General features: G+C 44.4%; 2 protein-coding genes across 8 annotated transcripts in view; one reads left to right on the forward strand and one right to left on the reverse strand.

Annotated features, from left to right (window-relative positions):
• The window catches only part of TASP1 (taspase 1), a 374,267-nt gene that overhangs the window by 325,309 nt on the left and 34,921 nt on the right, over positions 1-14,037 (forward strand). The window lies entirely within an intron of this gene.
• ISM1 (isthmin 1) overlaps positions 10,137-14,037 on the reverse strand; it is a 78,618-nt gene continuing 74,717 nt past the window's right edge. Inside the window, exon 6 of the mRNA XM_059038986.2 lies at positions 10,137-11,860. Coding sequence (XP_058894969.1) covers positions 11,343-11,860 — 518 coding nt within the window. The 3' untranslated portion in view covers positions 10,137-11,342. The remainder of the gene's footprint in view (positions 11,861-14,037) is intronic.

Consider the following 14,037-nt stretch of genomic DNA (forward strand, 5'->3'; position numbering starts at 1 on the left):
TGTTTACCTTATGGGAGTTTCCTTGTATGTTATTTGTCGTTTTCCCCTTGCTGCTTTCAATAATTTTTCTTTGTCTGTAATTTTTGCCATTTTGATTACTATGTGCCTCGGTATGTTTCTTTTTTCGGTTTATCCTATATGGGACTGTGTGCACTTCCTGGACTTGGGTATCTATTTCCTTTCCCACGTTAAGGAAGTTTTCGACTATAATCTCTTCAAATATTTTCTTGGGTCATTTCTCTCTCTCCTTTCCTTCTGGGAGCCCTATAATGCAAATGTTGTTGCGTTTCACGTTGTCCCAGAGGTCTCTTAGCCTGTCTTCATTTCTTTTCATTCTGTTTTCTTTATTCTGTTCCACAGCTGTGAATTCCACCATTCTGTCTTCCAGGTCACTTATCCGTTCTTCTGCCTCAGTTATTCTGCTATTGATTCCTTCTAGTGTATTTTTCATTTCAGTGATTGTATTGTTCATGTCTGTTTGTTTGTTTTTTAATTCTTCTAGGTCTTTGTTAAACATTTCTTGTATCTTCTCAATCTTTGCCTCCATTCTTTTTCTGAGGTCCTGGATCATCTTCACGATCATTATTCTGAATTCTTTTTCTGGAAGGTTGCCTATCTCCACTTCATTTAGTTGTTTTTCTGGGGTTTTATCTTGTTCCTTCATCTGGTACATAGCCCTCTGCCTTTTCATATTGTCTATCTGTCTGTGAATGTGGTTTTTGTTCCACAGGCTGCAGGATTGTAGTTCTTCTTGCTTATGCTGTCTGCCCTCTGGTGGATGAGGCTATCTAAGAGGCTTGTGCAAGTTTACTGATGGGAAGGACTGGTGTTGGGTAGAGCTGGCTGTTTCTCTGGTCGGCAGAGCTCAGTAAAACTTTAATCCACTTGTCTGCTGATGGGTGTGGCTGGGTTCCCTCCCAGTTGGTTGTTTGGCCTGAAGCAACCCAACATGGACCCTACACAGGATCTTTGGTGGGGCTAATGGTGGACTCTGGGAGGGCTCACACCAAGGAGTACTTCCCAAACTTCTGCTGCCAGTGTCCTTGTCCTCACCTTGAGACACAGGCACTCTACACCTCTGCAGGATACCCTCCAACACTAGCAGGTAGGTCTGCTTCAGTCTCCTACGGGGTCACTGCTCCTTCCCCTGGGTCCCGATGCACACATTACTTTGTGTGTGTCTTGCAGGAGTGGAGTCTCTGCTTCCCCCTGTCCCGTCAAAGTCCTAAAATCAAATCCCGCTAGTCTTCAAAGTCTGATTCTCTAGGAATTCCTCCTCCCATTGCCCGACCCCCAGGTTGGGAAGCCTGATGTGGGGCTCAGAACCTTCACCAGTTGGTGGTCTTCTGTGGTATAAGTTTTGTCCAATTTGTGAGTCACCCACACAGCAGTTATGGGATTTGATTTTATTGTGATTGTGTCCCCCCATCGTCTCATTGTGGCTTCTCCTTTGTCTTTGGATGTGGGGTATCTTTTTTGGTGAGTTCCAGTGTCTTCCTGTTGATGATCGTTCAGCAGTTAGTTGTGTTCCGGTGCTCTCGTAAGAGGGAGTGAGAGCATGTCCTTCTACTCTGCCATCTTGAACTAATCTAAGTAATTAGTTTTAAATATGTCACATATACAGAAAATAATGTAACAGTTGTACTTTACCCAATACTCAGATTTAACCAGTATTAACATTTTGCCATATGTACATATACATTTTTTAGGTTATATATATACTTTTATATTAGTTTTTTTTTCTTTTTTTTTTTTTTTTTTTTTTTTTCGGTACGCGGGCCCCTCACTGCTGCGGCCTCTCCCGTTGCGGAGCACAGGCTCCGGACGCGCAGGCTCAGCGGCCATGGCTCACGGGCCCAGCCGCTCCGCGGCACGCGGGATACTCCCAGACCGGGGCACGAACCCGCGTTCCCTGCACCGGCAGGCGGACTGTCAACCACTGCGCCACCAGGGAAGCCCAGTTTTTTTTAAAAAAAGAAATAAAATATTATCTGTAAAGTTTCTCTCCTTCCCCACCCACTCACTATCAGCCATACCCAGAGGTAACTGTTACCTTGCGGTTGGCTATTAGTCCTCCCATGCATAATTAAAACTTTAATTCCCTATGTCAGTGTCCAGTCATAATACAGTATTGTTTTGTGACTTTTTAAATGATTGAAGACTGTATAATACTTTCATATCCATTTGCAATTTTCTTTTATACACATTATAGTTTTGTGACACATCTGTGAGCCTATGCCTAGCTCTAGATCATTTAATAGCTGGATGGTATTCTATCCTATGAATGTAACATGGTGTATTTGCTCATTCCTCTGTTGGTGAACAATTTTACTTATTTCTAATTTTTTTAAAAAAATTATTATTATTTTTTTGGTTGCATTGGGTCTTTGTTGCTGCACGAGGGCATTCACTAGTTGTGGCGAGTGGGGGTTACTCTTCATTGCGGTGCATGGGCTTCTCATTGCTGTGGCTTCTCTTGTTGCAGAGCATGGGCTCTAGGCATGTGGGCTTCAGTAGTTGTGGCACACAGGCTTAGTTGCACCACAGCATGTGGGATCTTCCCAGACCATGGCTCGAACCCATGTCCCCTGCATTGGCAGACAGATTCTTAACCACTGTGCCACCAGGGAAGTCCCTCTTATTTTTGATAATAGAAAAAAGACCCTCAGGAGGGAAATTAGTGAATTTTGCTACATTTCAGCTTCAACTCTACTAGGTATAGTCAAATTATTCTCCAGTTTACATCACCACAAGCAGAGGTGATAAAGAGTTTCTGTTTTCACATCCTCTTGCTAACACTTGGTATTATCAGACTTGTTTTCCTAAATAAAATGTGGCAACTCTGGCTTGTTAGTTATAATCGCCATGGTTAATCATGTCCTCATCTGTTCCCATAGCACCTATCACAATGTATTATAGTCATCTGAGTTAGTCACCCTCACGGGACAGGGTTCCTGTCCATCTTTTTTTGTATATCCAGTAGGTACCTAGCATGTGAATGGTGACTGGCACACACTTACTTAGTGTTCAGTACACTTGTGTAGACTTAAATATAAGAATAAAGCAATCAAAGAACAGAACAGTCAGGGAAGACTTAGTGAAAAGGGTAGAACCAAGATTGGTCCAAGAACCAGAACCTTCAAACACTCCTGGATAGAGTGTCAACCAATGTAACCACTTTGGAAAACCCTGGGGCAGTATCTGTTAGACTGTGCATGTCCTCTGACCTACCAATTTCACTTCCAATAGAAATGTTGTGTGTATGAGCCCCAAAGACACACCCTGGACTGTTCATAGCAGCACTATTTGTAAAAGCTCCAAGCCAGCAACCACCCACATGCCCACCCATGGTAGAATGGTTAAATAGACATGTGCCATACTTGGCAGTGATGGGCAGGCAGGACTTATAGCTAAAAGGAGCAATGTGGGAAAATCTCACAATACAATGTGGAGCAAAAGGTGACAGATCTCAAGGAGCATATGCTGTGTGAGTCCACTGACTTGAAGTTCAAAATCAGGCAAAACTAATCTAGTGCAGAAGTTGTGATACTTATTACTTTTGGTGGGAAGTGGGTACTGACTGGAAGGGGACAGAGTGCTGGTAATGTTTTATTTATTTATTTTATATTGGGGTAAGATTTACATATGATGAAATTCAGTTTTCTTAAGTGCACAATTCAGTGAGTTTTGACAAATGCATACAGTTGTGTAGCCACCACCATAGTCAACACTTAGAACATTTCTATCATCCCCAAAAGCCTCTCATGAGCCTTATGCTCCATTTCTTGACCTTTGTCATGGGTGTTGGTTACATGTGGTTATTCACTTTGTGAAAATTCACTGAGCCGTGCACTTATGATATGTGTGCATTTTTTTCTGAATGCCTGCTTAATTGTAATAGTGTTCGAAGAGCATCTTTAATAAAAGTTTGGCTACAAAAATGGCAATTGGCTGCAAGATGGCCAACTGGGTGGCAGAGGGGATGGGAGAGGAGCAGTCAGGAAGGTGACTGGGCTGTGCAGTGTAGACAAAGCAGTGAAAGGGAAACAGTGAGTCTGCAGTTTTATCTCAAGCTTTAGCTTCTTACCTTTGCTGCTGGTGAGTGGTGAACCAGGCATTATATTTCTAGCACTGGATTACTGCCCTCCTCCTTTTTTTTTCCTCTTTATAATAGACTGTAATAGTAGGAGGGAGCACTGAACAGTGGCTCAGAGGCAGGCTTCTTCCTGACTCAGAGGAGTCCCTAGGAAAGGGGACTTGAAATGTTCCTCTCAGAACGTTCTACCCTCCACAGCCAATCAGCATAGGACACCTTGCTCCCTTTTGAATGGAGGAATCCTGGTCATGTGACTTCAAGTCATGAGGTCTTTGGAAATCTCTTCCTGGTCTTGTCTGGTCAGGACCCAGCCATCCCTGAGCAGGGATTGGAAGGCTCTCTGGGGTCAGGAGCATCAATGGTGTGGGTCTCTCCAATCTCCTGTTTGTGCAGATCCCACCTTAGTTATGTTAATAACAGGGACAGTGAGTTATTTTAGAGGTTCCAAAGAGACTTTCATCCTGGGAGATCCTGGGTTTTTCTTTTCTTTTCTCTTTCCTTTCTCCTTCTCCTTTTGTTCAGCTCTCCAAAGATTAAAAAAAAAAAAAACAAACAAACCACCCAACCCCCCAAACAAACCAAAAACACAGCCAAGTGGGGTCTAAAGGGGGTTACAGCTAACCAGATAGAAACTCCCTGGCTAATGGTGTAAAATTTTAAAATGGTGCTTTTCGGGCTTCCCTGGTGGCGCAGTGGTTAAGAGTCCGCCTGCCGATGCAGGGGACGCAGGTTCGTGCCCCTGCATCTGGGAAGATCCCACATGCCGCAGAGAGGCTGGGCCTGTGGGCCGTGGCCGCTGGGCCTGCACGTCCGGAGCCTGTGCTCCGCAACGCGAGAGGCCACTGCAGTGAGAGGCCCGCGTACCGCAAAAAAAAAAAAATAAAAAATACAAAAAAATAAAATGGTGCTTTTCAAGATCTGCTACCCTGTCACTAAAGAATTAAAAGTTTACTTCACTTAGACTGTTCTCTTCCATAGCAAATAAACCTAACATTTAGCCATGACCTTTGTGAAAAAATAACTTAGGAACTTGCATAGAAAAGAGAATTCCTCTTTCTTTTTTAAAAGTCAGCCTTGAAATTTTTATATCCTTTGAGTCATATTCTTGAAGCAATTGGCTGAGTAGTTCAAGAAATGTTACCTTCCCAATTCAAACATGACATTTTGAAAATCATCCATGAATTACATGCCTCAGGAATGAAAGGCTTTTCTGTGCCATTTAAAAGTTGTTGGTTTTTTTTTCATTTTAAGGGCAATCATGAATATCTATAAGGGCACATTTATGACTCCCAGAACAGATAGAAAATTAGCAAAGTCATAAAATTTTTACCCAGCTTTGCTATTGCAGCTGTGTCTCAATCCAGTCTCCCACCAATTCCCCTGCCACTAAAATGGTTAAGGATGATGTTATTTTTGCCATTACAGGCAAGACACTGGTCTTTGTATGTTGGCTTTCTAAATCTCTACATGAAGGTCTGGGGAAAAAAAGGGTCTGTTCTTCTGGTTCAACAAAAAGTTGCTGGTCCCATAAATTTGTTCCTGGAAAGTCTTACCTTCTGGTGCCGGAAAATGCCCCTCTTCTTCTAATCCCATAGAGTAAACCAATGCTAAACCTCAGAAAATCAACTGTCTGTAAGCTTTCTGCCTTCATTTACACTACTGTATTCAGGATCTGTAGACATGGATGTATGTTTCTGTATATACCCACCCAGTAATTACTGAGGCAAGCCTTTAATTTGTCTGAAACCGTGCAGGCATAATGGTGACAACCCACACATTTTTCCACTGGAAATTGTAAATGGATGACAACGAAAGAACCGAGGCAGCCCCTGCCCCCTTCCTGGGAAGCTTTTTCATGACTCTTTGTCCATCAGGCCAGAATCAACTCAATGCTCATGGGGTGTTGATCACTGTCTCTCAGGTAATTAGAACAGTGCTACTCAAAGTGTGGTCCTTAGAGCAGGACTGGTCTTTAGTCAGCAAGGAGATGAAGTCAAAAATTAAGAAAAGACGTTCAGAAATGTTTAGAGGTATTTTGTGGAATCCTTTTCTGCCTGTTGAACCTAATCATAAAAACTGGGGGTTTATCTTCATTTTGTAAAAACTAAATGGAATTGAAACCTAATAGAGTTTTTATCTCTGGCCAGGATGAGAGTGAATTTTCTTTTTTGGAAGAGCTGTCAGCAACACAAGACCTCGTCTCACATGAGCTTGATGGCAATAATATTATTACACACTTATATTTGAATAACAAACTTATATTTGAATATTAAAGCACGAAGTGATGTCTTGGTTTGGGACCACTCAGAAGCAGATCCAGAGAGAAGGATCTGGGCAAGTAGCTTATTTGGGAGACAATTCCAGTGAACGACAGTAGGGGAGTTGGGGAGGAAAGACAGGGAAGGGAAGGAGGCCAGTAATTGGCATGTTAGCAAGCAGGTCCCCACCGAGGGTGGCAGGACCTCAGTCTCACCGGGAGCTCGGGAATAAAACACGCTTCAGAATTGCCCCACTCGAGGGATGAGAGAGATGGGGTATTCATCCACCAAGGTCCTGTTAAGCCTCCTGGGAGGCACTGTTCACTCCCTGGCACTTCAGCCCCATCTGTGCAAGCTGCGTGGCCCCTGGTTAGAGAAAACCATCAGGCAAGAACTTGCAGGAGCTGCCAGTTGAAAGTTGAGTTGGTCTACATGAGATGAGAAGGATCGCTCCCTTCGATCACTAACTTTGGGCCCATCCAGAACCCCTTTCACTAGCTTTCTCTCTTGCCTTGTGTAATTAATTAGTTGGTGGTCTACCTATGTGGCAGAGACTGATCGGGTGCTCACACAGCCAATCTCTGCTTCCTGGGCCCCCAACTGGACTCCATTTCCCAGTCTCCCTTGTAGAAGAGTGTGGCATGAAACAGCTGTACTTCCCTGGGCCACCTATATAAGTCATTGCCCATATTCTCCCTGCTTTTTACTCCTTAAGCCTCCTGGAATAGAGATGACCCGCAGGGCACCCTAGAGAGTCAAGCCTTGAAGATGGGAAGTTTGGGTCCTTGGGTCATCACTTAGAGGAGAGGCACTTGACCAGAAACATAGCTTTAGAGGTTTTTGTGTTAAGCCATTGTGATTTTGAGGCTTATCTATTACAGCAACTAGCATTACTTTAAATAATGCAACATACACGTGTGATCAAATAATTTATTTTTCTTGATATCACTTACCACTATTTCAGATTATGCATTTTTTATTTATCAGCTGTCTCCCCTCCACCAGGAAAACTTGGATTTGTACACTGCTGTATCTCTGGCATCTAGAACAATGCCTGGCAACTAGTATACGCTCAATAAATATTTCTCCAATGACTCAACACCGACGCACAGGGTACATAACAGGCCCTATGCTAGGAACTTCATATCTCTTATTTTATTCTCCAAACAACTGTGTGGGGAAACTGGAATATACGCAGGCTGATTAACTTATCCAGTGGTACCCAGCAGGCAACTGAGGGAGCCAGAATTGGAATCTAGGCAGTCTGATTCAACTCTCAAATTCTTCCGCCCTCTGCACCTTGCCTGATGATATCTACCAGGTACAGAGCTAGGGGCTGGGGGTGTAGAAAGCATGAGACATGGCACCTGTCCTTCAGGTCGACCCAACAGGTGACAGTTGGCATGGGGCTTGAGTGTAGCAGGGAAAACAGACCACTCTCATTCTTATCCATGGAGCAGGCTATCTTCTAGAAAGTTAGGCTCTGCTACTCAGCCAACCTGAGCAAGGTCTCAGATACAGGATTCAAATCCTCTTACGGAATACGAGAGAACTGAGCAGACTATATAGGGCTAAAGCCAGATCCACCGTCACCAACAGGAGACACGTAAAGGGTGGTGCAGGGACATTTGGTGGATTTGAACAATTGGAGCAAAGGCAGAGTGAGTCGGAGGCAAAATCCTGATCCTATGTGTTGGGAAGAGTTAGGAAGAGAGTTGAGTAGAGGTTAAGGTTAAGAACACAGTCTTCAACCAGCTTTGCCATGTACAGAGCCTTATGACTTGGGCAGGTTAGAAGATCTTGTTGGGCTTCTTTTGCCTTATCTGTAAAATGGATGTAACCTCCTTGCATCCCATGGTAAAGTGATTAGCACAGAGGCACAAAGTGTGTGCTCAGGAAGGGTGGCTGGTATCGTACCTATTCTTTGATCCTTGCTCCCGGGTCTTAGGGTTGGGAAATCTACCCCCTGGCCACTGAACTACAAAGATGGAAAGGCTTGGAGACTAATCATGGTGGATAATAATTGAATGGGGTGAGGAGGATGCCCAGCTCTTCTGGGGCCCTGCCCTCATCCTTCCCATGTGTGCCCACTAGAGGGCCTTGGCTTCTCTGTCTGCCACTATTGGCTTGCTCAGACATGGCACCTGAGAGGCCCAGTGGGTCACTAGAGAAAGGGATCTCTTTCCAAGGAGCAGCAAAGCAGCAAAGCATTCGATGAGAGGCGTCTGTAGAGCAGTTGCTGAGGGGTCCTATAAACAGGTGCTGCCGGTGAGGGGGCAGACAGCCTACTCTGCGGTGGGCAAAGTTGACCCTTGCTCACATGATCCCCTTTCCATGAAGGAATTACCCAGGGTTACCCTGGGTCTGGCTTGAGGCCCTATAGTAAATGAGATACATCTGCATAGAGGTAGGTTATAGTTCAGCAAATTTCCAGAGGGGTGGCACCATCTGGATGATGGATGGGAAACTAGCGGAATTCTCAGTAGGCAAAGAGCCCAGGAGCCCTCCCCAGCTCCTAATTCACCCCACCTTCCAACTCTAAGTTCGTTATGTCAGGAAGGTCTGATATAAAGAGGCAAATAGCCCACTGGTAACATGGCTCATATCAGTCATTCTCACTGTATTAGGAAACAGCTTTAATTTTCCATGCTAAATCCTTAACAAAATACCTAAGATACAACTCCATAACTTGCCATTCTTGTCCCTCTGGCTCATCACTGTAAACATCCCAGTTTTCAGAAAACACCAAGCTCTTGCGTAGTTCCTTGCCTTTGCCCATACTGTTTTCTTACTCCAAATGCATCTACTTGCCCTCCCTCTTCTCTGCTTTGTGAAATACCACTCCTCCATTAGGTCTAGCAGGTACTTCCCTGATTCCTGCCTCTATTTTCCCAGAGTACTTTCCACTTACCCTTTATAGAACACTTATCAGAGGGGGTTATTGCTGTACATTTTTGTCTCTCCCGATCACTAAATTGAGCTTCTCATGTGATTCATCTCCAGCTCTGCTTGAATACCTGTCCTGATAGGGTACTCACCATCCCAAAGGCAGTGCATTCCATTGCAACCAACTCTCTTGGCAAAAATGGTTTTCCTATTATTAGGAACCAAATCTGCTTCCCTGATACATGGACCTCCTGATTTTCTCCTTACCAGTTCAGTTGCCTAAACTTCCTTCAGGTGTGAATAAGGATTCTCATTCCATAATTAGAAATAGGTCTTAAATATAAATATCCTGAGAGTGGGCAATACATGGATAACTCATTCTAAAGTGTAAATGACTGATAAGAGCTTTTCCATTAAAACAAGATTTTATTATGAGAACCTAAGGGTAGGCTGATATAGTAGATAGAGCACTGGACTAGGAAATGAATGATAGATCCAATGTGATCTATTTTTTTCTGAGCTTTGGTTTCCTCATCTGGAAATGGAATAATTTGCACAATGAGGAGTTCTACTTATTACTGTAATTGCAGAATTTTGTCTGGAAGCAGTCCCACTCACCTGTGCTGTCTTAAGCCTTTGCTCTGGCTTGGATTTCTTAGCTCTTTCTTAGCTCTGGGTGGGCAAAAAGTTGCACGTGTATCAATGAGCTCTAGCCTCCTGGGGGCAGGGTTGATATTCTTGGTGCCAAAGATGCTATGACTTATACCACCCACCATCACATCAATCAATGAGCCTTTTATTCTACCTGGTTTGAACCTTCCTCTCCCCTGCCTTGAAGCCCTGCTTTACCAGGGCTATTTATGGAATTTGTATCATAAATATTTGAAGGTAACACATTTACTGTAGGTAACACATTTTATTATGATTTTATTATGTAATCTCTTTTCCTGGAGTTTTGCAAGTAAAGATTGCATAAGAACCAACTCTTTATTTGTCCTAAGTTCCACCCTACAGAACCAGGCCATATTACAATTGCTTGATGCACAAGACTCAGTGACTCAATAAATACTTTACAAAAATAATGTATTTTTTTTTCTTTCTTAAAACATAAAAAAATTAGAGTTTCCTAGACTTGAGTTCCTCTCCTTGTTTTTACATTTATTTACTGAGAATATATTGTGGAGAACAAAATTGTTAAGATGGTATTAAAATAAAATAGATGAAATGAAGTTCATGTTCTCTCCCCATTTGTTTTGCATTTTTTCTTTGGAAAAGTGCTACTCCTTGTTTTTATGTCTGACCTTCCTGTAGCCTTCTGAACCTATTAAGGCAAGAGCAGAAATTCTATTCTGGGGTCTTTTAGTAGAATCATAGCATTGTGTTAATACTGGCCTTTGTTTTAAAGTCCATTTAAAACCAGGCCTCAGATTTTCTCCTAAAATACCCACTTGCCCCCCACTCCCTACCCAGGCCGAAGCAAGGGCATTTGGAAGCTGAGACTTCATCAAGGTACCTCACTGGCTAACTAACACTTGGTTTCAGGTGGGTGTTTTCTTGTTTTGATATCTTTCTGTTGAATTCTTTATTTTTAAAGAAGTCATTACTACAAAATTCCCTTTCTCTTCCATCCCCCTAAGCCCCTTTCTGAACTCTCATGGAAGTGATTAAATAGTTTCACGATGACAACTCCAGAGAAAAGGTGACGTATAAGTCACATTCATATTAAATAAGTTATATATAAAAACTGCCTATCACGTTTACAACTTCGTTCTCTTTGCCCCTTTGCTTCTCTCGGAAACGCTGGATCTGGGGTGTGAGTTGAATCCCACCTGCTATGACCTCCAGGTTCTTCTCTCAGCTTCTTTCTCCCCATCCTCCTGAGGACATCCCCCCTAGGAAGAGTTCCAAGGAAGCCATTGGCATTGAAGAGGCAACGGTGGCTTCAGATGGCAGTCACAAGGGCCTGGCGCACACCCCTAGTGTAACTTATGAAAAAGACGTGGTATATGTACATATACATTTATGCGGGTAAGAGAGACTCTGTGCCAGGTGGCGGATCAGTGCAGTGTGTTTGTGTCACGAGCAACAGAGGTGGTGTCTCTTTAATACTCTCTGGCCTCTTGAAACTGCTTGATATAGTCTTCGTCTGAGGGGCTCTCTGTGCACTTCTGTCCGTTGTTGGGAGGTCGGGCCTCGTTATACCTGCTCCAGTCGCCCTTGCAGATAATCCAGGGCAGGATGTCCACTTTGTAGTGGAGCTCCGCTGAGAACTCAGTGCTGATGAGATTGGGCGTCCCCGCTCCTTTGCCCCTGGTGATGAGCTGCATATTGTCGCCATAGCAACAGTGCTGGGCGGCCAGTGTGGTGCTCTCCAGGGACAGCATGGAGCGAATGCAGTACCGGGCCGTGGGCTTGTAGATCTCCAGCTTCTCCTTGGGCCCGCTGGCATCCTTCCAGCGGAAGTCCTTGTGCTTGATGCGGTCGAAGATGTCGGCCGTGCTGTAGGCCACCTCGGTGGGGTAGGAGCAGGGGCAGCTGGGCAGGTCATTGATCACCTTGTGCATGTACTTCTTTAGGAACTCGCTCTTGCAGCTCATCCAGCGCTCACAGCTGTCCGTGTCTGAAACGGGCCAGAGAAACCCTCTGATCGCATGCAAAACCGGCTGCCTGATGACTTTAAAGTCAGCCTTTCCCGTCCCTGACTGGCAGCCCCTGGAACCCCCAGGCCATGGGTGAACACGATCATGGCCCTTGAACTTGGGAACTTTGTTCTCGGCCCCACCAACTCCTTAATTTATATTATGAAAACTTTTCACATACATAGAAAAGTGGAGAGAATATATATATACAATGACTACCCAGATGCCATCACCTAGACTTAATCATCATTAAAATTTTTTGGGGAAAGATATGATATTATTACCCCTAAGTTTTAGTAGGCGTCTACAAAAAAAGGAGGATAATTAAACCATATTTTCTATGTTTTCCTAGATAACTGTAGCCCTTTTATCACCCATAACAGAACAAACAATAATTCAGAGGGACATTTTGAATCTCCTCTCTAAATAAGCGATGAGTGGTGGAAAAGGCCTCAAAGGGATATTTGTAGGACTAAGTTTTATTTCTGCCACTAACTGACTGGTTTAAACTAGGCTAGTGGCCTAACCTCTTAACCTTAGGCAGGAAAGAGTTAACAGCCGTTACATGCAAATCCCTATGATAAGAGGTCTCAGAGAGGAAGAGGCCGGTGGCCCCTGCTTTTAGGGAATTAATATTTAGGCCAGAGGACACTGACCTGTAGACTTTGAGCCAGAACCTGCCTCAAGAGGTGTGTAGTGTTTGGCCTTACAGTATTAAAAAATATTGAATTAATTGCCAACATTTAAGAATTATGTGATTACACTCATTAATGTAGATTCCTGGTTTCTTTTGAAAAACCCAAAGATAGGCTGACGTCAGTCCTGCATTGCCTTGTGAACAGGTAACCAGTGACCACTTCTTGGTCAAGACAGGAGGTCCTGTCACTCATGGGTGTTCGCTCTTGGTCCCTTAGTCATGCGAGTTCAGGACCTCTGGTTTAGTGAATGTCTCAGTTTGTGTTTTCCCAGACCCTGAGACAGAGATGCCAGTGAAAATGGTTCTTTGCGAAGTGATTCTGGGAAACACCAGCAGGGAGCGTGGAGGTGGGACAGGGAAGGGAGGGTGCCAATATGGGATGTGGATCAAACAAGTAACCACTGTAGAAACTGGAGCATCTTCCCCTTGGACCTCGGAAACCCATCCAGTGACAGGGTGGAACTTTACCCAAGCCCCATGATTCTGGGAAGCAGCCAAGGTTAAGACTTTCCCCCACCCTTGCGCATTCTGGAAAACCACTTACTGTAAGAACCCTCTTCCCCGCAGGACTTGATAAGACTCACAGCTGCTGTCTTGTTTACCTATGACAAAACCAGACACAGGGCTTCCCTGGTGGCGCAGTGGTTGAGAGTCTGCCTGCCGATGCAGGGGACACGGGTTCGTGCCCCGGTCCGGGAGGATCCCACATGCCGCGGAGCGGCTGGGCCCGTGAGCCACGGCCGCTGAGCCTGCGCGTCCGGAGCCTGCGCTCCACAACGGGAGAGGCCACAGCAGTGAGAGGCCTGCGTACTGCAAAAAAACCCCCTCGAAACCAGACACAGACCCTCCAGATTCCCTTTCTTGGTCTCTTAAATGATTAGCTAAACTGCTCATCCCCAATCAGAACAAAATGCACCCCAACTAAACTTTAGTTAATAGTCTCCCCTTCTTTCAAGCCCCTGACCATTTTAAAAAATTTTTATTTTGTATTGGAGTAGAGCCAATTAACAATGTTGTGACAGTTTCAGGTGCACAGCAAAGTGACTCAGCCCTACATATACATGTATCCATTCTCCCCCAGACTCCCCTCCCATCCAGGCTGCCACATAACATTGAACAGAGTTCCCTGTGCTATACAGAAGGTCCTTGCTGGTTGCCCTTTTTCAATACAGCAGTGTGTACATGTCAACCCCAAGCTCCCTAACTATACCTTTCCTCCACCCTGCCACCCCTGTAACCATAAGTTCCTTCTGTAAGTCTGTGAGTCCTTTTCTGTTTTGTAAATACATTCATTTGTATCATTTCTTTTTAGATTCTGCATATAAGCGATATAATCTTATATTTCTCAAGCCCCTGAACTTTGACCTACCCTCTGCCTGGGACAGCATATAGCCTCTCCTTAGGGGTCCCTACCGAAAACAGGCTGGTCTCAGGGCAGAACATTCTCTGATGCCCTACCTG

The sequence above is a fragment of the Kogia breviceps genome, chromosome 14 (assembly GCF_026419965.1).
Source record: "Kogia breviceps isolate mKogBre1 chromosome 14, mKogBre1 haplotype 1, whole genome shotgun sequence".
NCBI classification, from domain to species: domain Eukaryota; kingdom Metazoa; phylum Chordata; class Mammalia; order Artiodactyla; family Physeteridae; genus Kogia; species Kogia breviceps.